The following is a 24,584-nucleotide window of genomic DNA, read 5'->3' as shown; positions in this document are numbered from 1 at the left end:
GGGTACTGACAGCTTCACTACCTAGGGGATGGCTGTAGCTCCTGCAGAAGCAGGAAGGACCATTTCTGCTATTCTTCCTCTTTATACTCTAACACTTACTTTTATCCTGTTGGCCTCATCACTCTTGGCTATAGGAACGGACAGGGTTAGTCGTTCAGTTATTTACTCCCCAGAAATCCCATGGATTCAAGTGTGACATTCTCATTGTATGAGCTGCCACTCAGAGCAACACCAAAGATCATTTCCAGGTGAATCACATCTCTGTGGAAAGCTTTCAACACAGAGATGTGGACCATGTGCACTAAGAGCACGGACTCTATACACAAGCAATACCTGCCACTCCTTGGAAAAGCCTTCCAAAATTAAAACAGTGGGTGGGCTTTCTACAGGTCAAACACACTGAAGTATTTATGTGCATCCTTTTGCTATACAAGGGCAGGAAGAAGAAGCTGTCAAACTTATTCATTACTTAAAGAGATAAGACAAAAAAAAGGCCCTTCCTCCTTTCAGTGCACTCACTGGCTTGTTTCTTCCTTTTGTGAGAGCTGCTGGATTTCCTTTGCTGTCTGCCGTCTTCCTTCCTAATGAGGTAAAAGGCAGCGTCGATGAGGTTTTGATCAGGTTTGCTGTTTGACAGTTGTTGTTGTTATTTTGGTTGCCACTCAGCGTCTCCATTATGGACCGAAAGGTTCCAAAAGGCCTTTTCAGCTGGTCCCCTGCTGGCTCCCCAGAGCCGGGTGGAGCCCGAATGAGTCCTTTGCCCCGGTCTTTATCCTTTTCCTCGCTTAGTTCTGACTCTGCTAGCTCCACCTGCACCACAGGCTCCTCAAAAGTTACTCGGAGTTTCAAGTTTTGGGAGGTTCTGCGCTTTGAAGAGGGAGACTTGAGAGCACTCTTAGGGCTGGTGGCAACCTTCTGAGCAGTGGCACTGTCCGTGCTGGACGGAGAGTTGTCTCCACAAAACTGGCTCTGAGGAACAGGACCAGACTGATACGGGGCTTCATTATCTGGATCGCTGCTCTCTGAAGTAGGGGAAGGACTGTGGCCATCCACAGACTTAGAGGCCCTGATACCAAAAGGGAAGCGGCGGCCTGCTGCAGAAGCGTGTTTCTTAATCATCAGGTGCAGACTCTCTGTGCTCTCTACACTCTCCACTATGGGCTGAGGCCTTGGTTTGTCAGTTCTTTTCACAGGGGTGTTCTTGTGGTCCTCACAATTAGCTGAGTCTGTGTCAGACTCGCTCAGTGATCTCTGCATCAGTTGCCTCAGTCTGGCTAACTTCAACTCCCTTTTCTCTGGCAAAATCTTCTTCACGTTCTTGGAGGATGCATGAGCATCCTGAAATTCCAAAGTCAGCTTTTCCTGCATGCAGACATTTTCAGAGATTTCCTTCCCCAACAACTGGCGCAAGATTTTATCTGAGTCCTCATCTTTTATCTTGGCTCGAGCGCGACTAGAAGTTCCCAAGCTGCCAAGAATCTGAATCCCATCTTGGGTGTTCAATTTATTTTTTGGTGGAGACAATTCATCTGCTTCGGATGGTTTCCACTGGGGTTTGCCAGAAGCAGGAGATGATGGCGAGCTTAAAGAAAAAAAGAGGAGGAAATACCACAGCCAAATTAATGCACATATAAAATATGAAACCGCCATTTCCAGTGTACGTGTCTGTCTCCACTTACTGTTACTTATCCTCTTCATCGCTACTCACATGGATTTCATTACTATGATGCCACAGTGAAGATTACAGAGAAGGATGTAACCCTGCTTCCACTCCTAATTAGGATTTGAGTTTCTTCACTTTCTCTTACAAAGAAAACTTCTTAAAATGAAAACTCAGAATGGTTATTTCAGTGCCAAAGATGACTTTCTGAGGAAAACTTCAGAGAAACTACTGTTTCCTATTTGTAGGAGTTGACATGTTTTAAAAGGCGAAAAAACCCTGCAAAGCCAAATGCCTACTATCTAAGTCACATCATAATACAAACGTAGCTTATTATAAATACTGCGAAAGTACCAGCTCTCTGCATAGCAACGATTTCATAAATCTAGACTTCATCTGGTATTAATAATAGCCATATAAGACCTCATAAAAAGTCAGGGCCATTTGCACTCAAAACCTTTTCCAATATGAAATATTGAAAAGCATGAGAAAGGTGACATGAATTTAGTTCAGTACTATTAGAATAATAAATTAATTGTAGAACTCCAAATGTTACATAGTGAGGAAACAGCAATCTCAAGCAAGTCTGATTTTCAAAGAACCTAAATGAGAGACCATTTCTCTCTCTCTGACATATGCCAGAGCTCATAATACTCCACATTCTTATTTTAAACCACTTTTTCTCAGACCAAGGGTGAGGTGACAAAATTAAGGTTAGTCTGAGACAGTGACTTAATAAATTTAATTTTTTTTTTCACAAGCATCTTCTACTCTGATGAATCCGTAGTTCTCACAGTGTACAAAATTCACGTGCCTGTAGTAGCCATCTCATCTTCAATTCATTTTGTGCTTTTTCTCCTGTGGCAAACCAAAAAAGACACTGAAGAATATTCATGTATCTACAGTGACATTCCTAGTAAAAGAGACAGTTCTCTTAGATCTGCTACTGGCTCCTTGGATGATGATAATATCCACAAGTGAGTTCTAGCTGGAAGGAAAAGCAGTAGCCAACTACGAAATAAAGCTTTAAATATCAGAGTATCATTTTCAGACTTGCTTACTTAACCAAAAAGATATTGAAACCTACCCTTCTACATGAATAACAAATGATGAGAGGTCTGCTCTCACCTGATCTTATCTGAAACTGAAAGTAAATCAGTCCTGGTTCTCACCATTACTCAGATGTGAGACCGCTTGGAAAGACCAGTCAGCAAAAATGACAGAAACCAAATGAGCTGGAAGACAGTGTTTGGTCCCATTGTCCCTGTTGAGCTTGCAGACAGGAAAGACAAAGACCATGATTCTACAAAAAAAGGACAAATCAAGGCTTTCCAGTGTGGTTTTCTACTTCATCAGGAGTTTAGAGTTTACAGTCCTTTCCTAGATGGAGTTCCTTTACACAAATGCATCTTCGACCTCAATGTCTTTGTTATGTACTTCCGTAACAATTCGTACTTGTCTGAAACACTGACACATGAAATTCAGGGACATGGAACACTTTTTTGGAAAAGTGCTTAAGATTCTGTAAGAATGGAAAAAAAGCAGTCACTGATCCTACGAGTTCACACCTGATGACCCAAAGCTCTGACCATCAATGCCTGCAGAAGATTTTAGGCTGGCTTTATACTTTAACATATATGTAGCTCCCTAACAACTCTGAAACAAGGAGAAGCACTGTATATGTCTTCCAGACAGAAAACTGAATTAGAAGGTAATGATAAACCAAGTCCTATTTGCATGTGAGTTACTTAATTCATTTCAAAGTCTTCTTCAGATTGCTATCAGAGAGAAGTCATATGCTTCCTTGACTTCCATGCATCTATGCACAAGTCAGAAAGATGTGTTAGCAGACGCCAACAGACTCCAGATCCAGTCCTCTGCCTTTACTTTCCTCCTCTTTAGTGTTACTCAGTTTGTTTCTATTTCTGGGACTTCTGACAGGATATGTAAACAATACATAAAATTTCTGGAGTTTTGACTTTCTATACAAGCTACTGCAGGCAAAAGATTTAATGAGTGTAAGGAGTCTTATTACTCTGAAAGCAGGTTTTTTTGGTAACTGGCTTTATGAATTACTGTTGGCAGTAATGTACGGTAGACCACCACAAGGTCAAACTTCACAACTTTCCGAGGGGTTTCTTAGGATCCTCTGCTATTCATCTAATACAAAATATATTCCATTCCACTGTAAATCTGATTTTCACTGTTGGGAAACAGGGATATTAATTTTGTACTCAAAATTTCCAGTATTTATACAACATTACACACTGTCAAATTCTAGAAGCTCAGCTTCAAGCCCACGAGGTATAAAAAAACACATTTACATTAGAGAACACATCTACTATTTAGACAGGTCACAGCTTCTCCTGATAACCGATGTACCATGAAATTGTGCAAATCCAGGCTGCAGTACAATTCCAGTCACCTTACCTTGGGGACGTGGGTAGTGACTTGCCCTCTGACCGCTGGGCTTCTAAAAGCTGCTGGAGTTGGTTCTGTAATGTCACACGTTCCACTGTCTGCCTGCAAGAAAATGTAGGACTGTTTACCTTGCATTGTAAAACTGTCAGCTTTAGTAAGCTACAGGATAACTGATACTACCTGTTCAACTTTGTATACAAAAAAGTCCTCATCACCTATACTTTAGACAGTAAATAAAAAGAGAAATGATAAATAATAGCATAAACAGAGTTTGCACTTGTCTCTGAATCCTTGTGGACATTTTGTGATCACTGTACAAGACCAGCAAGACCAATGCTTACTTGTCAGAGAATATTTGTTATATTTCATATAAGGACAAGAGTGGGATCATAAGCAGAAGTTCAGTGGAACCGACTCACAGAAAATAATACTCCAGAAACAAAGATAGAGCAGAGCAAACTTAGGGCCGCTTGGTTCTTTCTTGTTTGTGTAACGGAGGAGGAAAGGGACAGATTAAGAAGCCACTTCCTACTTTTGGTGGATGGCTTTTACTCAGCTAGGTGATAGCTCAGACAACTTCTCTCTCCTTTTCTATCTGCAAATGAACTCAGAGAGGACCCTTTGCCCACTAGGAAGGGCTGGTCCAATCTTCTTCAGCCGCAGCATGGAGCTAAGTATGACTTCTGTGTATTCAGAGGAGTAGGAAAAAATACATCTGCTTGCTGTCCAACCTTACCAAAGGTCCTACCTGTGCTCTGCACCCACCTTATACTCAGTAGTGCTGACCTACTGCAGTCTACTGCTTTCAATGTGGTGTTGTGATCTACACTGCTTTGTAAATAGCTTTAGAGACCAGTGTTTAAAAAATTGTAATAGTAGATGTAAATCATTAGTAATATGAAAGTGACAGCCATACTAGAAACTCCTTTACCATAGAACTGTAATCAACAGTCTCTGTTGTTGTCTTGCCACATACTTATTTCCATAGGAAGGATGCAGCCGAACAAGATAACCTGTAGACCTTCAAGGAAGGAACAGATCAATTTGCCACAAAAAGTTCTTCTCCCTCTCCCTGTTCCCATCAAATTTAGACCTTCAAAACACCCCTTTAGCTTGTTGGCCACCACAGATAACATCCAATCTTGTTTTGTGACCTGTAAGTTCCAGTGCCTCTGAGCACTGCAGAGACAGAAACAAGAGACTTACAGCTTTTTGTTACTGTACATATGCTATATTTCACCTGGAATACAGTTGCTACATTTGGTTTTATTCCCTTCTCCTGGTCAAATGACCATGTGAAAATGACTTTTTATCTGCTTCTCCCAGGCTCTGCTTATGTTGCTGTAGAAGTAATATGTTTTTAGTACTTTTATGCTTATTGGATCTGCAGAACTAATACAGTTCTCTGCCAGCAAGCTGGACTCTTTCCTAGCTCGCATGCCATCAGCAGAAGGGTTAGCTGAGTTCCAAATGCAGACTTTATAACCGGCAATGTCAAAGCCAGAAAGAATCCAGATGACTTTTTAGACTAGGGGTTGTACTTGCAGGGCTGGCAGAAAACAAACGTTTTACTTTCAACGTATCACAGTGGATCTGAAAAGTGCTACAGAAATAAAGGTGGGATCTTGACACGCTGCCTTGCCATCACATTTTACAATACAACCATGCTTCATGTAGATCCTTTCTTCCTTTAATTTTCCATCATCCTTCCTCTTGCCCACACACTTCCTTAGACTATTTTAAAATTACTCCTACCATCTGTCAACATTGGCTTATATTGCAACTCCCCAGACACTCTTTTTTAAGAACCAGGGAAATTTTCATTTGAGATTAGATTGTCATGCAATTTTTCTGTTTTATTTGTCTTTTATGCTTCCTTCAACTTCTATTTCTAAATATCTAAATAATGTAGCTAACAGCTTCTTATGCTTTTAGCTTTAATGGAAATCTCTGACACTTCTTCTGTTGAGTTAATGTTCTCATTCCACTTAAACCTTTTATTGTGCTAAAAGAATTAAAGTTTCCTCCATTTTCACAGCTTAACTAGTTAGTAAGTAGCTCACAGAAACCCACGCATCTTGCCAGCACTATCCCTAAACACATACAACATACACATATAAATCTAAGATAACATTGAAAACAAGAGATCAGAACTTCTTGGAATAGCAATACTTCCACGTATTAAAATCAGACTGATTTAGGAGACAATATTACTGTAGCTTCATGGGTAAGAGGGTCTACTTACTTTATGATATTTAATACCCATATTCTGAGGGTCTTAGCTTAGGCAATGTTCCCAGTAAGTAATATGTAAGGACCCTTCTGTGTCTGCTTTATTGTGGACCCCAGCTACCTCCGAATTAAATCAGGGAGCTCAGCAACTGAACAGGGAACCGGCTGAGGCACTAGGCTCTACTGGAGTATCTTTCATAGTATGATGCCCTTACTTTCCCCATTTTGTTTCAAATAAAACAAGAATGACCGCTCTACAAAGCAGAAAATAAAACAGCTTAACTAAGTAAAAAAGAGATGAACATTATTCTTAGTATACATCCATGTAACACTTACTACCCCCCAGAAAACCCCAAACAAACCAGCAACTTGCACGTGGCTTACCATACCACTAAAAAATTTTTTTATTCAGCTACTTATTTACAGCTATTTCTATGAAGTTTCACGAAAATAATGGATTTTGTTTACAGAACACAGAAAAGTGGTGGCAACAGAGGATATTCAACCACTTTGTCACCTTCACCTTTTCACTTAACGGTTTGCTTTGATCTTTGCCTTGCCAGAGATGTTGGCTGATAGTATATCAAAAAGACCAACAAGTGTCTTATTCATTAATTGCTTTGGACATCCAGGTCCATAAACACAGGACAGTGCAACCCTTTAGGAATGCAGATAGAACAGTTTGTCATCAAGCGGAAATGTAAAAGAGGTCTAGGGAAGCATTAATTTTATGTCATTAGTTCTGACTTTTGGTCTCCTCAGGCCAGGAAAGCCCAAACAATACAAGCCATTACTGCTAATGTCATTAGTGCATGTATTTGTGCAGGTAGGAATTTTCTACACCAACAACTAAGGTTTTTTTAGGCAGATGAAATTAGTGAGGGAGTAACTAAGATTGTAAGACCTATGGATACCTCAGGAAGTAAAATGAAAGCCAGTATTTTGTATAGACTTTGTGAGAAACTTTTTTGACTGTCCTAAGCATTTTGCATAGTTCAGAAAGTCCTACTGGATTGACCAAGTTTTTTTAATAAGCAAGAGATGTAAACCAAAGCTTTTGGTTTGAAGCCAGTATCAGCTGTTTTTGTGAGCCACTTTCCTTTTTACCTATGGAAAGAATTGCCTGCTTCCTTCCCTTTTGGGGAAAAGTCTCAGTTAATCCTCTTGTGAAGATTTAATGGAACTTTTGTAGTTAGCACTTATGTCCTTCTTACTAATATAAAGATTTTTTTTTTTTTTCCTGATGGACACTTAGACCCAACTCAAAAGGATTTGCTATGCTCCTCTGTATTTGTCATCTGAGCTGCTTTGGATCAGAGAGATGAAAGATGTGCAGACTCTGTCAAAATGTGATTTTATTGTTTTGGTTTTGTGCCTTCTTTTCAGGTATGGCTCCAAAGAGTGTGACAGATTGGGATAACTTCTCTCTAGAACTGCTCTGTGTTGCCTTGATGACTGGAAGAGCTCATAAAAAGAGAATGAAAGATAGTACTTCCTTCTTTGATTTAGGACCTTTGAAGATAGGTCTTGCTATGTGTTGGTCTAAGACAGTTTCTGTGCTGCTGTTCTTCTTGCACAATACCAACCATTCCAGTCTTCCTGTGGTTGGGCACATACAGTGTTATCAGAGGGAGGCTCCCATCCCTGGCGAATAAGGCACCCAGAATAAAAGAAGATTGCTACAACAGCTGAGGGACGGCTGGGAAGCACATAAGGGCTTTCCGCGTTGATATTGACCATTCAAGTAATCCATCATGATACAATCATAAATCCTCTATTTCTAGAACGATGTCCATTAACACCAGCAGAAGTAGGTGGAGAAAATACAGGAAAGCCAGCTCAGCTGCTCAAGTTGGAGCTATTTCTATGTAACAGCAGTTTGAAGTGACTTAGACTGTAAACTGGACTTCCCTCTGTTGCCATCTGATGCTTTTAGGATCTTCAGGGGTGCTGTAGCCAATGAATTCTCCTGCTATGCTAGAGGTAAGGCCCTTTGAGAAGCTGCCCCAGGCACTTTGTACCATCCTTGAATTTTTGTGCAGGATAGGGCTGAAAAACAGGGCAAGAGTCATCTTCCATCATCCCTTCTGGCTCCTAAGCATGGGGCCCCGAACACTGCTTCTATCAGAGCCACTCGTGGCCCGAGGCTTGCAGCCCAAATAGCCATGCAGAAGCTGTTCCTTCAAGCAGAAAATAGAATATTCCACTGCCTCAGTAAACTGCAACAAGAGACTCACATCTCTCTGTAGAAGGGGACGAAAAGGCTGGTGCTGCACTTACTAGAGCTAAATCTGAAGCCTGAAAAAATAGGCTGCTGAAGGGAAGCAGATTTAGCTCCAGCTGAGACAAGCAAAGGAACCCACCAGGAGCTAGATAAGAATCATTTAAATGACTACCTATGCATGCAGTCTGCGAGATGACAGGGGGAGACTTGGAAAAGTGTTAACACTTTTGTCAGGAAAGTCGGAATTAGACTATTTCCATGGCACTAAACAGTCTGCTGACTGACATAACAAGAATTTCTTTTCCATATGAGAGGTAACACTTATATCAAGCACTGGGTGAGCACTGAAGAGAACTGAAACGTGGAGAACCTGTTGTTGCCATTTCTACTTCCTGGTGTGTGCGGCTTTTTTTCTGCTGAGTTATGGTGAAAATAAATTTCATTATATATTGAGATGAGTTAGATGCTAATGCAGGCTACTCAGAAAATACCCTGTGTTCTGGGTTTTTTTTTTCCTTTATATCAGCTGATTTGTACATTTTAGTATTTCTCAGCAAATGAACCAACTGCAAAACACCTGGTACTTTGAAATGTCCTGTAAACTGTGCCAGACTGTAAAATTATGAAAACTGTAAAAATTATAATAATCCTTAGTTCACTGTTTGTATATATGGGAGTATAAATGTAATAGAAGACTGAAGATATCACGAAGAGAAAATACCTTTATAATATAGAACTTAGAGGTACAAACACAACAATAAGCATACTTCAAATGCAAGAAGGTATTCCGTAATGACAGAGAGGACGGCTACTGTCAGAAACAGACAGAGAGGAATGGGTCAGTTGCGGAACCACTTGTGTCAGGCAAAGGGCAGACCCTCCCCTGTTCTTATAGAAGCCACCCCTGCAGCTCCCCTGCTAATGGAGTCTTGTAATTTATACCCAGTACAATTACCCACATGCTGCTTGCATAAAATGATATGGTCTCCTCTAAACATGGGATTGTCAGAAGACATTTTATGGCTTGTGGTAGCTGACAAGCTCTTGGTCATGCATCTAAGTTGGAACAATGTTAGGTCAGTGCTGACAGTTTCTAAGAGTCTTAGGACCCAACTGACATGCTAAGTCACAGCAACTGCACCTACAATAAAATGCAAGCAATTGCATAAATTTGTGTTTCAAAATAACAGGCTCTTTACAGAACGTTTCTTAAAAAACATACTAAAATATTAAAACCAGCTCCAATGAAGAAAAAACAGAACGTAAGATATTTCCTGAGTAGCCACTGCAGGCTTTGGTGACCTTCCAAGTCCAAAAAAAACCCTCCACCACTATTTCCATTATTCTTCCCAACATCAACACCCAGCACTGTAACTGGGAACAGCCACTCACTGTATATTAAAGCCTGCTATGCAAACAGAAATTATGATCAGCAATGATGTGATCCCAAGGTATGCAAAGGGAAAAAGGACCAGATTGCTTCATACATACCCTTCTCCACTCCCACTCCCTTCATCTATGTTCAAAGCAAACTGCCACAAGGAGAACAGCTGCGAAGCTGAGCTGCTAAAGGTGAAGGGGCAAATGCTTGGGAGCAGGAAAGCGTGGAGAAAGACGGTAGAAATAGAACTTGAAAATATCATATGTAAGAAGCAGAAAACAGATACTGCTAATAAACTGAAGAGAAAGTAGGGTATTGTTTTAAGAATGATCCCTCTGCTAACAATGAAACACTTACTCCTTCAGCTGCTTAGTTAGCTTGACAACCTGAGAGGCCAATGACATACATGTCTCCACAACTACTAAGTAGCGGGAACACATGGTGTGCCCGTGTCGCTCAGCACTTTGTGAGGGTTTCTCTCCCACGTGGTTTTGCATGGTGACATTTGCTCCATATTCAACCAATGTCTGTGAAAACACAAAAGGAAACATTGACACCTGTAAGTGTAAGTCTCTCCTGCAACTTCTGGTCAACCACAAGAACAGCTGGACGCAAAGCACTCCTGAATAAAATGCTTGAAAATGTTGGTCTAAGCCAATCATTTTTAAAAATCAGTCACTAACAAGTCTGTATGCAGCCTGAACTCAAAACACATACCACTAAAATCTATCACTTAGATGTAAGCATATCATGCAACAGTGAGCTATGGTTCAGAAGAACTATAAAGACTATATTCTTCCTTCCTCTTCCCTTGCAGTTCTACTCAATTAATTTGTTTTCTGTTCATTTGTCTGTACAGTATAGCATGACTTCTAGCATTCATACAGTGAGTGGGACCACCAAATGAAAACAGAGAACTTACATATAGGCACCTATTGATTCTCTCCTGAGCCACAGAAATAAACTTTTTCAGATGTCTCTGTACACACACTACTAAGCATTGTGCTAACTTTGCACATGGTAGACCTAGAAAAGAAGACACAGGCGAGTGCAATTCAAAGGACATCTGTGCTAGATAACATCAGGGTCCAGGGCAGCGTGAACACATTGCTAGCCAGTTTTACAGAGGGTGGTGATGAGCTGCAATGGCTCACCAGATATGGTACCTCTGTTCTTGAGATCTCCGCACTGCAAGGCATTGCAGCACACCCTTAGAATTTCATTTTAGGAATGTCTTTGCTACAATATGTGCTGACTCCTTTTGTGGTTTAGCTCTCAATTTCCTACCACAGCAGAATCCCTGAATTTAAAACACTCAATGCCTCAATGTCCTGATTCCTTAGCCAAGTGATGTTTGGATACGAAAGGTATGGCAGATACTTTCCAACAACTCCTTTAAGTCAGACAGGCACAAATTTCTTTTTGCAGAAAGAAATCTGTACAATGCCTTTTTCAATCTGGTTGGGGTTTTTTGGTTGTTTGTTTTTTTTTTTTTTTAATACTGAAAGAAGTCTCATTGCTTTGCACTTGCTTGGTTACTCCCCATTTTCTTTTAAAGAGATAATCAAATATGTGTTAGCTTTTAATCTTTAAGAAAAATAATAGCTTATACTCTGATGTACAACCCTATGTTACACTACTAGCAGAGAACCCTAGCTTGTTGCTGGAGAGTTGTCCAGGTTGTGAGCACAACATTTGAGTTACCCCTGGGACTTGAATTCAGAGCGCTGTAAAGGCAAAATAACATCTGTCAGGTTGACCTCAAGACATCCAATAACTGAAGCAAGAACTGAGACCAACCCTTGAGTCTTTCTGATCTGTTTGTAATAATCAGTGTTATGCACGATTCGCTTTAACGGAGAGCCTAGAACAGGACCTAAATGTTCTCAGCAATGTTCAGGCACACATTGCTCATAGCACGTTGGAAAAAATTCTGAAAAAATCATAATGCATCCAAAAACTATGGCATCATTAACATTACACATACACATGCTGAAGAGGAATTGTGTAGCTGAGCTCTTGGTTGACTTATGCAAGCAGAGCTGGTAAACCAATGAGCACTGGAGTAGCCCTGTTGATGCAGAACAGCAGGCACAGAGACCTCTATGTCCACTGACTGAAAAGAGGAATGGTGGTCTGTCTGGTCTGCTAAATCTATTCAGAAAGGAAACTTAACAAACAGTCTTGCACTGCATCTCATGTCAATAAATTTGGTTTAATTTGCCAATAAAGAAAATGAAGAAGGGAGAGTTATGGCCCTGCAGAAAGCAATCTTATCGATTGGAACATGATAGGAGTGTCAGCTGCTCACAAATGCAGTGAATGAGCGAGCCAGGGAATCACTGACAGCCTGTGACCCTCCATCTTTTGTACTGCTACTCATAATCTCCCTGCCTCATGTACAGCTTCTTTCTTTTTACCAGACCACTCACTGTACATTGTTTTAAATTAGACTATAAGCTCACTGGGCAGAGGGTTTATTTTATTTCACAACACAACAAAATGTCAATGACATTTAAGACTGTGAGGTGTTAATGAAGTGACATTACTAATTTTGTATATTTTTGTTGTCATTAGGTATTTTCATGATTTCTTTCTCATGGCTTGACTTTAACACAAAACACTTGTTGATTTGTATATATATATCAAAACCAAAATAATCTTGAGAATTCTAAGTCATTTATTAAGTTCATTCTTCATGGGGAAAGCAGGGAACTTCTCTTTTCACTTTAGTTTTATCCATGAAAACAGCCTGCAGATGTCACCACTCTGTTCAAAATCATCTCCTCTCATTTCTCCTTCAAATGCATTGTACATCTTGATAAAGCACTGTTGAGTTAGGAACCCTAAGCACACACCCTACCACAACAGTGCTCCCCACTAGTAAATCATAAACATTTTTTCTGTCCACTTTTTTCCAACTGATCATAGCAATTGTCTACAATATGGTAATAAAACCACTAGATTTAGCACAGATGTGATGATTTGTTTATTTTATTCTGATAAGAGTTTGTACAGGATCCATTCCTGACATCCTAAAAAGAAAGACATGTCTGATCAATGACAAAATGCAGAGATGGTCATGTCCTTCAAATCTATTTGACTGTGTTCTTTTCAAGTCCATTCATTCATCTCAACCATTACCTGTTGTTTTTATTTTTTTTATTGTGTGAGAGTCTCAAACTGGCTTTTATAGAGTTATGTCTTCTCTGTGTCCAGATTGCTATAATAATAACAAGCAGTTATGCATCTGTAGATTCAACATAACAATGTGCACAAATATATTTACCTCTCTGAAGAGGTTAGCTAATGAGAATTCACTAGCTGTTATTTCTTTCACAGTTGAACTAATACAAACCTTCTGTATTTGCAGTGGTCCAGGAGGCGCTGTGGATCAGTTCACGTGTGGTAACATGTTTACTGATACATACCTGAGTCCTTAGACTCTGAGAATTACTCCTTCTTCTTAGACGTGTTTTTCTCCCCTACTTGACTTGATCACTTTGATTTCTAAATCTTGCCTTCCTGCCATTTGGTTATGCATTCTTCTATCTATTCTTTTCCTATGACTAATTTGTTTCTCAATTTTTTTTCTGCAATCTCCAGGAATAATTTTATTATTATTTCTTCTCCAAACAGCTTTCACTCAAAGTGCCGACAACACCAAATACTGATATGCACTCCTGGAACTAATGGCTCTAGTAACTTTGATGGACAGAGGGTATACCTGCAATTCAACGCAAAACTGAGATGCTTCACCTAGCCATCCAGTTCAACCCTACGGCTTTTTTGGTGTGTCTCCATTGAACACTGGTACTGTACAGAGTTATCCGAACTGGTTTATTCAGATCTGGCTCCCAAAAATACTGTAGCTGTGTAAGCCCTCTCAGCAGGACAAATTACCCTTTTCAGCACCTGTGTACAAGAGACCTGTATTGGTTTCAGTAGCCAAGCTGATTCTTTGAGAATTAGTTAGAAATTATCATCATGCTGCATTGTTTAGCATAGATACATTCAAAGATTACAAGGCTGGAATGGGTGATTTACTCAAGGTGTAAATCCTTCAACATAGAAGAAACTGATCTGCTAGACTTCCCCTAAGCCAGAACTATTCATTGCTACAACTATTCATTGAAAAAAGAAACAGAAGGAAAATACCAGAACAGTAAGAAGAGTATGCATATCTACACTGGCTGCCCTTTTGTAACGTAAAAACATACACATTAGCTGTTTATGTATAAACAACATAATCATGCGTTCTTGCAATACAACAGTTACTTTAGGCTAACAATAGCATAATTGAGAAGAGAATCCAAAATGCACAGTTTTTTGGTATCTCAGTCTGAGTCCTGCGGGTTTAAATTTCTTCCTTCTAGTATATTTTAATGTATCAATAATTATTCCCACTTTTAAGATCTCCTATAACCATTTGAATGGTTGCTGTCATTCAACTTTGATGCAAAGAGGTTTCTGATACAGCTATCACTCTACCTGTATGCATCCTAGATAGCCATGTTGAGCTGCTATGTGAACAGCAGTATTTCCATCCTGGTCGACTTCATCCAGCGAAATCCCTTGTTCTTGCATAAACTGAAGAAGCCATAGAAGGATTTTCTCCTAGCAGGAGAGGAAAGAGATGTCACAAAAGATAATAAACAATAAAAAGATAAATGTACTACAGGAATACTGGTACTGTAATCTGTTTTAGGTCTCAACTTCGTAGGACTTAGTGTACCATGGCTCTTCCTCTGTTTTGTGGGGGTTTTTTTGTTTGTTTGTTTGTTTGTTTTTTGTTTTTTGTTTTCCCCAAGGAAATAAGACAAAATGCTTTACGTATTTTATAAAAAGAAATAATAGGGAAAATATGACTACTCTAACACTTTCTGAGAAATTGTGCTTTAAAAAGCATGCATGCCTTTATGTTGGAGAGGAGACCAGAGGCAGAACAGCCTGTGGTGCAAGTGGAAGTCTGGAAGCTAAAACTGAGGTGCCAACTGAATTCTTTTTAACATTTTTTTGTGTGTGTGCAGGTGTAATACACACTTATTGGGTGTTCTTTCCTAAAAATGGAGAGTTTATATATATGTGCTAAGCTTATTTTATTACTTATTTTCCCCAGCAAGTTTATTTGGAAAAAATCTTCTTCTCTTTAGGAACCTACCATGCCTCTCCAGATTAAATTTCATAATGCCCTGCTGAATGTGATACATATTGAAAATCTAGAATAAATCTATGGATTACATAAAAAAGTGATGTCTGTTAAAGGAAGGCTGACTACAGCTGTACTCCCAGTTTTTGCATCTGAATACCTGAGAAGAATAAATTACTTGCTAGCATAAAACTTGTTTATTTAAACCTGAATTTTTTTTTTTTATCTTTCATTGATATCTATCATGTGTTATACTGGCTAGGAGTTGAAGTTCAAAGGGGCTTTTTAGATTCTAGTGTTGGTGAGGCAAACACCAATGCACAGACTTAAAACTGCAGCACTTCAGTAGCTTCAGTGATACATGAGTACATAATCGTGCACAGTTAGATATGTGGGCCTGTACAAGTGAAGTTTACCAACATAAAACAGTACTCAAAGCACGTCTAGGACTCTGAGCAGTAATCAGGTAGGAAAGAGAAAGATTAAAAATGAGGAAAGGAAATTATAGCTAGGAACCTTGGGTATAAACCTCTTTTTTTTGTATAAAAGAACCGCAGAAATTTTAATGTCAAAGAAAAGGAGATGGATCCTCAGACTTCTATGTCTCTTCCAAACAATTTTGCCCATTCAAGCACCTGGATCTCTGCTTACTGCTTCAGAGGGCTAGTCTGTCTGGAACTTAACTTCATATTTCCACTTCAACAGCAGTTTTGTTTTTATTACAGGGTGAAGGGATAGGTATTTTTACTTCTCCTTGGCTGAATGCCCAATGCTGCTGTCAGCCAGCACGGAGAGATGACTTCAGATCACATATCCCTTTTAAAATAATTTTGAGCAATTTCTCGAGATGCCTGTGGTGTTGGCCAGCAGTGAAGAAGGATTACACTACTCCTATGAATTGCCCTTATGTTTTAATAATTAAAAGAAAAATATTTTAGCAAAGCTCCTCTGCAGAATTGGAAGACAACTATAGCTTTGAAATTATATATTTCTTTGGAACATAATAGGGACCAGAATGTTAAGCATGTTCTGCAATTTTATGATTACAATCAGCGTGGAGCAAATGATGCTTTCTAGTCATTTATCTTATCAACACGAAAACCAAGTGCCTGGATGGTTAAATGCAATCATCTGTACTTAGGACTGCTTGTGCATCAACTGTTCACAGGCTCAAAGTCAGAGGCATACTCAAGCAGTTTGTGTTTCTCTCAGATGACTTCGGTTTTTAACAAATGTATCCTTGACAAGAAAGAAAAAAAGAAAGAAAAAAGAAAAAAGAAAACACCTAGTCTCTTCACTTACATCTAGGAAAAATGAAAACACCATATATCAAAATATATATCGCTTTAGTGGCACTCACATTACATATTTGGAAGAAAAGTATTCTTAGGAATAGGTTTATAGTCATTAATTCAATTTATTCAGACAAAATGAAGGTTAATAAAATTAATGAGATTAAGATAATGGAAAATAACCACATATTTGTTATGTAACAGGAACTGATAAATACTGATGAATTATTCAGTATATCTGATAATTTTAAGACCTACAATGTTCTTATGTTGTAGCAGTGGTTAACAACCCTCTGGCATACTCTAGGCCTACAATAATTCAAATCTCCCTAAAAAAAGATTCTGGGGAAAATGTCACAATACGTAATTTCTGTTTTGGGACAGGCTGCAGACTTTGGCTCCATCAGCTGGCTTTTGGAGCAGAAAGAACAACTAACAAAGATCATCTAAACCATTAAATGGACTACAAATGGAAGGATAAGCAAGATGAGGCATACTGACTCTACAGCTAATCCTAGCCCCATTACACGATATTAATTAAATAAGCTGCCCTCCTCAGTATCCCTTCACAGTAGAAAAGCAGGAGTGAGTGAAAACAACACATTATCCTTGCAAAAATTACGTTAGACAGGAAGGCAAACATCCTGAGGTGCAAAAAAGGTCTGTTGTTAGGCATTTGTGTATCTGAATGTCACACACTCCTCCCCACTGTGCTCTCCAGCACTACACCACAGCCAAGTGGTGCATAGAACCTCTTCCAGGTCCTCAGTCATCCTGTAGCTCTAGTTCCCCAAAGGTCCCCTAGACTGTCTGGAGCTTCAGAGGCAACAAACCTTTGGCATTCCCCACCCTCTGCCTCTTACCTGTGCAGCTCATGTTGGAAAGAAATTACAGCCCTGTGAAGCTCTTAGTCAGGACCTACTATGTGCACCTAGGACTGCACCACCATCTCCTTCCTGACACATGGTGACCGTGCCAGACACAGCTGCTACACCATCTGCCAGGTACCCATGGCTTATGCCTGGCATGGAGAGGCCTGCCAACAACCATGGCTGCTTCTTGCATAATCTCATGTTTAAAGAAGCCCTTGCTAGGAGGTATGCTGACCAGGCTACAGGTTGACTTTCAGCTCTTCCCCTCTTCCATCAGATGAACTTATATCATCCCTCTCTCATTGGACAAATATAATATTGCTGAGATGTCTTTGGAGTCAGGCCATGACTGTGGCTCGATGACCTTTAACATAAGAGCTTTGCGATGAACTCCCTTTTGCTGCCCATTCTAAAGGATATTTATTGAAGAAAAATACGGTGAGCATGCCTAATGCCTGAGGAAACAATGGATGGACTGACTCTTTGGGAAAATGATTCAATAACAGGTCTTCCTTGTAAAAATATTACTCTTGTAATTCTGCCAAGACCAGTGTTTATATGGATTATCTCTCATGTAAGTAATGGTAAAATAAATTAAAGCTTCGAGGATAGTGCCAACTACACATTTGAATTTCTCAAAGTTTTTTTCTTCTTAACACAGTTCGGTAAGATAGTCTGGCATCCCTTCAGCCTCAACATTCCCTCATGTTTGCAAGATGTTTATAGATTATAAAAAAAAAAAAGATAATTGAGATTACATGTGAACTTTCTTTGGCATTCAGACTAAGAAAATTTATACATCACCTTTTTAAATTTCACGGGTGGCTGACTGTAGCTGGTATTTCTTAACTGGTAGAGCTTCTGTCCTGCTCTGAAAAGAATCTAGATAAAGTGTGCCAGATCTGTTCCTGGCAGTAGACAGCACAGCTCACTAAAAAAACCCAAAGCTTCACTGGATTTAGTTTGTATAACTGTCTTTAGAGATGAGGACAAAATTAGGCTAATCAACTGAAGATATGTATGTAAGTTCACATGAAACTTTTTCATCCAAACTTTTTCTTCCCAGGAGCAAACAAGTCTTCCTCAAATCCAGTTCTAATCTGGCTCCCAGCCTCCCTATATTCAGTGCTAAGTTTAGAGGCCAAACTTGCTACGGAAAGCAGGATGCAATCAATCAGTGTATCCAGCAGAATCCTAACTTGCACCAGCAACATCTGCATAGTAGGTGAGTGGAGAAAAGGCAATGGAGGTCTTTGCAGAGCATGAAAACAAGGGTACCTGTGTGCCTATGGGAACAGCAGGGGAAAGGGTAGACTTCCAGCTCCATAGCCTTCTAAACCTGCTCCCTTCTCTCCCTCCCCCTCCAGTAAATTCATGCTTGGATAGGGTCACTTAACAGCAGAAACATGCCACAATAATTGTATGGCATTGATGAGATAAGCCCGCTTGTACAGGAAAGAAAAAGATAATTTTATTAGTGGTTACATTTTGCTTGTTCTCTCTTAACAAGTAAGGGAAAAAAAGCATTAGCAAAAAAAATAGTGGGTTTTCTGCATTTATCCTTAATGTCTGTTGAAGAAACTGGGTGATAAAGTGGCCCATCTGCCAAAGAGATTAGACAAGAATAACCGATCACTGTCCCTTGTGTAGTAGATCCTGGAGAAGGTTCTTTGAAGAGGGGTTATTGCAAGGTCTACTTAGGAAAAACAGACTTTGTGGGAAGAGAATGTGGTGTGATTAAGTGGTATATATTTCCCCAGACATTAGCAAAGCACTGAAATGCTGTACTTCTGTGGTTTCTCATCATTAGATTTATAGATAAGTTAGGTGTGGAATAGGATTGGTTTACAACGTATTTTTATGTGTAATTCTCAACAAAACTGGCTAGAGCTAGCCAGATTATGTTCAAGTTTCACCACACTTCACTTCACTGCCAACATACTGAATTCCTAAATTGTCACAATTTGCCAAAATTTTTTGAGATTAGTGTCCCCTAGAAAGAGAATGTGAACTATCCCAAAATGTTTGATGATTTTCTGATGTGTCCTGAAAGTCCTCAAGGGATCATGACAGTTAATCTCCCTAGATGTTCTTGGGATTGATAGGTTGGCCAGCTAATCTTCTCCTAGCTATTACTTAAAACTTAAAAAAAAAAAAAAGAAGAAAAAGAAAAAGACTTAAAAGACTTAACAGGGAAAATACTGAAAAAAATACACAGATTAAGTGGTAAAAGATTTTGCTATATTCGAATTAATTAAGAACATGGGTAATTAAAAAGACACAAAATGATAAACATGTTTTAAATTGTAATTGTTGTATGAGCATCTAAATAATATATTTTAAAAAGTAAATAAAAGTCATACCTGGCCATAGCAACCTGCATAATGAATAAGGCTTGGGTGGTCTTTTGAGCAACTTAATTCTGCAATAGCTTCTGTTTCGCTCACCATCCATCGAACACACTCCAGCTGACCATTCTAAACAAATTAAAAAAAATATTCAATTCCAGCTGTTTCAGTTCTAAACATATGTACTAAACAGGGAAAAGCTTATCAGAATTGTTAAAATGTTACCAAATTCCAGTTTGCTTGAAAAATGTGTTCTTTTATCTACTCTCATGTACTGGACTTGTTTATCTTGCTGTCCTGGATCAATTATAGTTTGGCTATTGATTATAGTGGAAGTGGCAATGTAAGAGTGGCAGTCAAATAGTATTGCATACACAATCTGGTCCCTACTCTCAGATTGTTCAGAGCAGAACCATAGTTCCGTTTCCATCACTTGTACAGCAAGGCTCAATGACTAAATAAGATCATTTGCTGGAGCAGAGTGAACAGCCTCCCTACAAACTCAAGTCTTCATTTATCGCTAATTAAAGGAATCCTTCCTAAATTTTTCTTCTGTATGTAGTATCTGAACATCTAATCCTCATGGATTATACCTATCTGTAACAGATATTGCACAAACACAAACAAGGAGATGGTTCTTGCTCTGAACACCTTTTACAGCCTAGTCTCAAGATTCTCAAGCTTCTGTGCACACTTGTAGTAGTTCACAATTTACTATGAGATGGAATGTAGATGCTGGGGCAAGAGATAGAACATTTTCTCAGAGCATGCTTGTGGCCCAGTGTAAAGGCAAGAGTTTTAGCAGCTTCTCTTGCTGCAGCCCCTTTTCGGCAATGGTACCTTGCTAAATGCGGTTTGGCATGACCTACATTCCAGCCTGCTCTTACTTAATTTTTCAACTTTCATGTTCATAAACGCTATTATATTCTTTATAGCTGAAAAAAATATTTTAATTGCTCAGTCAAGACTCACAGAGGTCAAAATACATAACATAAAAAGCTGTTTGTGTGCATAAAATGGAAAAAGCTATCATGAGAAGGAAAGAAATTCATTTCAAGTTCCAGTTTTATTTTTATAAAAATAAGGAGAAGAATGTAATAAATATTAAGCCATTTAAAACTATATGCGAGAAAGAAAAACTGGAATAAAATTAATTTGATATTTGTCTTATTCCTTCCATATGTAGTGTATGTATATGAACACAAAAAAGCACATAATTATACTTTACTTACTTTCCTTTATTTCTCTCAATTTCAGTAATGATGTAAAACAATGTAAAACGCTACTTGTGTTCTTTTTATTATGCTAGAAAAATCCTCATCATCATATCTGGCTTCAAATATTAGTAAGCTTGGCTAATAATTTTATTTTTTGTTTTCCTTTGTATCTAAGTAAGTAAAATACTTTTGTATTTTTAAAATTAAAGAATTAATAAAATTAAGTACCTGCTAAGTAAGATAACTTTGCTAATGTGGAAAGGATTTGTTCACAGCTATTTTGACAGTGCGACTTGCCATAACATAATGCTCCATTTTCACTCTCTAGCCCATAGCTCAAGGTCAGGAAGAGGTCTTGAATCAAAAGAATTAGTGTTAATTGATTCATTCCTTACTGGGAAATGTTATGCATCATCAATAAACTGCTGAAATTCTCTTCCGTGGAATTTTATGTTCCTGCATACAAGTTTTCTTCCGTTCTGATAGTCGCCATTCTTGCAGAACATAGGAGCATGCCCCACGTGTGTGTAAAGTAAGAGAAAGAAGAATAAAGTCCATTCTATCAGTGTGCAAAACCACTTTGGGAGTAAGGATCAAGAGCTACAAAGTTTAGTTATGCCAAATTACTTGAAGGTTCTCAAAATCTTTGCAATGATCTAGGACAACTCCAGCCATGCAGTCCATCATTAGAAACACTTGGGCCTGGGCACCCTCGCTTAGATGAAGTCCATAAATTTACACACTTTTCTTTGAATGTCAAAGCATGCTCAAGTATTACAGAAACTAAAGGAACCAATTATTAAAAAGGCAAACCAATCTTTCTGGAGAAAAAGATTAAAGGTTTTATTTGCTTATAAACACATTATATATGTAGGTTGAAAAAAAGCAAGAAGGAAAACAATTTCCTTGGTCACAACAACCCCATGCAGTGCTACAGGATTGGGGCAGAATGGCTTGAAAGCAGCTCGACAGAAAAGGACTTGGGAGTATTGGTTGACAGCCGGCTGAATATGAGCCAGCAGTGTGCCCAGGTGGCCAAGAAGGCCAACAGCATCCTAGCCTGTATCAGGAATAGTGTGGTGAGCCGGACTAGGGAAGTGATCATCCCCCTGTGCTCGGCACTGGTGAGGCCCCACCTCGAGTACTGCGTTCAGTTTTGGGCCCCTCGCTACAGGAGGGACATTGAGGTGTTGGAGCGTGTCCAGAGAAGGGCTACAAAGCTGGTGAGGGGCCTGGAGGACAAACCTTATGAGGAACGACTGAGGGAGCTGGGGTTGTTTAGCCTGGAGAAGAGGAGGCTGAGGGGAGACCTTATCACCCTCTACAACTACCTGAAAGGAGGTTGTAGAGAGATGGGGGCTGACCTCTTCTCCCTGGTGACAAGTGATAGGACGAGGGGAAATGGGTTCAAGTTACGTCAGGGGAGGTTTAGATTAGATATTAGGAGACATTTTTTCACTGAAAGGGTTATTAAACATTGGAATAGGCTGCCCAGGGAGGTGGTGGATTCACCATCTCTGGAGGTGTTTAAAAAAAGGGTAGATGGGGCACTGAGGGACATGGTTTAGAAGTGGCTCTTGTCAGGGTAGGCTAAAGGTTGGACTCGATGATCTTAAAGGTCCCTTCCAACCTCAACAATTCTATGATTCTATGATTCTATAATTTCAAACTAAAATTGTAAGACTTTAAACTGGCAGACCGTAACTATTCAGTCTGGACATGGGCCAAGGTTTCGAAGCCAAATACCTAAGTTTTACAATAGCATTTCATTAGCACAAGTAGATATCAGTTTAATTTTATATTCATATGGATTGTCCCAGAAAAATTAAAAAAAAAACAACCCTAAAACCTGCACCAGGGCCCTAAGTCATTGAAATGATGTCTCAAAGTTGCAAACCTGCAGATTGGAATCCAACAGTCCTCTGTCGGTTTCTAAAGTTTTCCCAAGAAGCAAATAGCAATAAAACCCCGGATGAAACAGAAACTCTTGTATTACGTTTCACCCCTTTCCCTGTTTCTTCTTAAGGTAGTTAGTGGCTAAAAGGAATGGCATTCAACCATGCAACCCCACTTACTAAAGAACCAGAATCAGTATGGTTAAACTATCAGCCTTCCTGTAGTCCACTATGTTTTATTTTAGTAAAGATACAGCAATAATATTCACATTTCCCTACATAATAGGTTTTCCTGTAAGCTTTGACATTAATTTTTGCAGTTTCTGACAGCCTGTTCTGTAACACGTACATTTTAATTTTGATGCGATTGTTCTAGACAACCAAGAAGTTTCACCTCCAGATGTGGACCAGTGGTTTTTTATGCTTTGTAAACATGTTCTTACACTTGTCTTACAAGATTAGACCTGTATTCGTAAAAAAACAAGAAACTGTAAGGCTCTCTAAAGAAACAACTGAGTCTGAGTTAAATGAAAGTTCCTTAAAATAAAACAATTTTTTTTTAGAGTCTTTTAACTGTTTTTAAAATGACTGTGCGTATGCATTGACAACAACATATAAAATGTCAATGTTATACTGCTGATATTGTATCCTGCATAATAACCCATTTTTATTTGCATATGTGGTACCAGCCAACAGTTCTTTCTGTTCTCACTTGAGAAAATGCTTGAAAAATAACATCCTGCTAGATGTACACTTACTGCCATCACAGAAAGGAACTAAATGACCTTTACACCACATTACAGTAGAGACAGAGACTAAATTACCTTTATTGCTAATCCAGCTGGAGTTAGCTGCTCTATGTTTCGTTCGTTCAAACAGTCTTCACCCATCAAAGACGTGAGATGCTGCAGGCATTCTGCATGTCCCTTTGATGCTGCTACATGCAACAGATTGTTGTCACATTCATCATGGATCTTATCCAGATTATCTGCTGCTAAATGTGGCTGGTAAAAAAAGCTTTATGTTAGTTGTAACTAAGGATAAAGAGATATGCAGAACTTTAAGCCTCACAAGCCAAATACAAAGATGTTTCCCCACACGCATGGTTTTTTTTTATTACTCAAAACCGGGAGCTTTTCACTTCACTATACAGAACCTGATTACTATTAGCAAAAGTACAAAGGTTGTATTCTCACTGGCTTGATTCACTGCAATGTTTCTCTCCTTCTTGTCCAATTGTCACACAACAGGGCAAGATCTTGAGTATTTTCAAGTCTTTTTACCAGTTTGATAGATGAAGTAGCTGCAAAAATACCTACATTTTTATAATTTCTGTCTATTTTGTGTTTGGTTTCTCTCCTTTTTCTTTTTTCTTTTTTTTTTTGCCATTTTATTGATGGGAAATTGATCAGAAAACATCCATGACTCCTAAAAAAATTTCCTGATTAATTTTGCTCATCACAAAAGTGGCAGCTTGTGTTAAGCACAATCTAAAATGTAGTTAAAACCCATGACAGAAGACTTTTACCTGATAGCTTGTTTCCATGAAAAAATTTGTTGGAATATTTACCTGAAGTACTACACAACCGTGACCATTATTTCTGACCAAATCTAATTTTGAGACAAAACAATTGGATTGAGAAACTCCAGAAGCAAAATGGAAGAGGAAGACAGAGTTAAGCAGTAGCAATGATAAGTTCCTAGATTAGTGTAGACTTGCCAGAGTACTCCTCGATGAGTCTATTTCATTCAGAGGTTTTGGTCTGTTTGGAGAAAGTATGCATTTTCTTTCCATCTACGTATCTATGATGACCTCCTTTTCCCCTCTCAATTCCTATTTCAGGGTGAATTTAATTTGCTTTTATTTCTTATTGATCAGTGTAATATTCTCTT

At 39.0% G+C, this 24,584-nt stretch overlaps 1 protein-coding gene across 6 annotated transcripts in view; it reads right to left on the bottom strand.

Moving 5' to 3' along the window:
- SNCAIP (synuclein alpha interacting protein) overlaps positions 1 to 24,584 on the bottom strand; it is a 91,197-nt gene that overhangs the window by 6,320 nt on the left and 60,293 nt on the right. For all 6 annotated transcript variants that reach the window (XM_063320795.1, XM_063320793.1, XM_063320794.1 and 3 more), the window contains 6 exons: positions 23,516 to 23,695; positions 19,595 to 19,708; positions 14,410 to 14,535; positions 10,276 to 10,445; positions 4,091 to 4,183; positions 520 to 1,582 (listed from right to left, as the gene is read on the bottom strand). In XM_063320795.1, the coding sequence (XP_063176865.1) occupies positions 520 to 1,582; positions 4,091 to 4,183; positions 10,276 to 10,445; positions 14,410 to 14,535; positions 19,595 to 19,708; positions 23,516 to 23,695 (1,746 nt within the window). The remainder of the gene's footprint in view (positions 1 to 519; positions 1,583 to 4,090; positions 4,184 to 10,275; positions 10,446 to 14,409; positions 14,536 to 19,594; positions 19,709 to 23,515; positions 23,696 to 24,584) is intronic.

The sequence above is a fragment of the Chroicocephalus ridibundus genome, chromosome Z (genome assembly GCF_963924245.1).
Source record: "Chroicocephalus ridibundus chromosome Z, bChrRid1.1, whole genome shotgun sequence".
NCBI lineage: Eukaryota > Metazoa > Chordata > Aves > Charadriiformes > Laridae > Chroicocephalus > Chroicocephalus ridibundus.
This window is presented reverse-complemented; position numbering and strand designations above follow the sequence as displayed.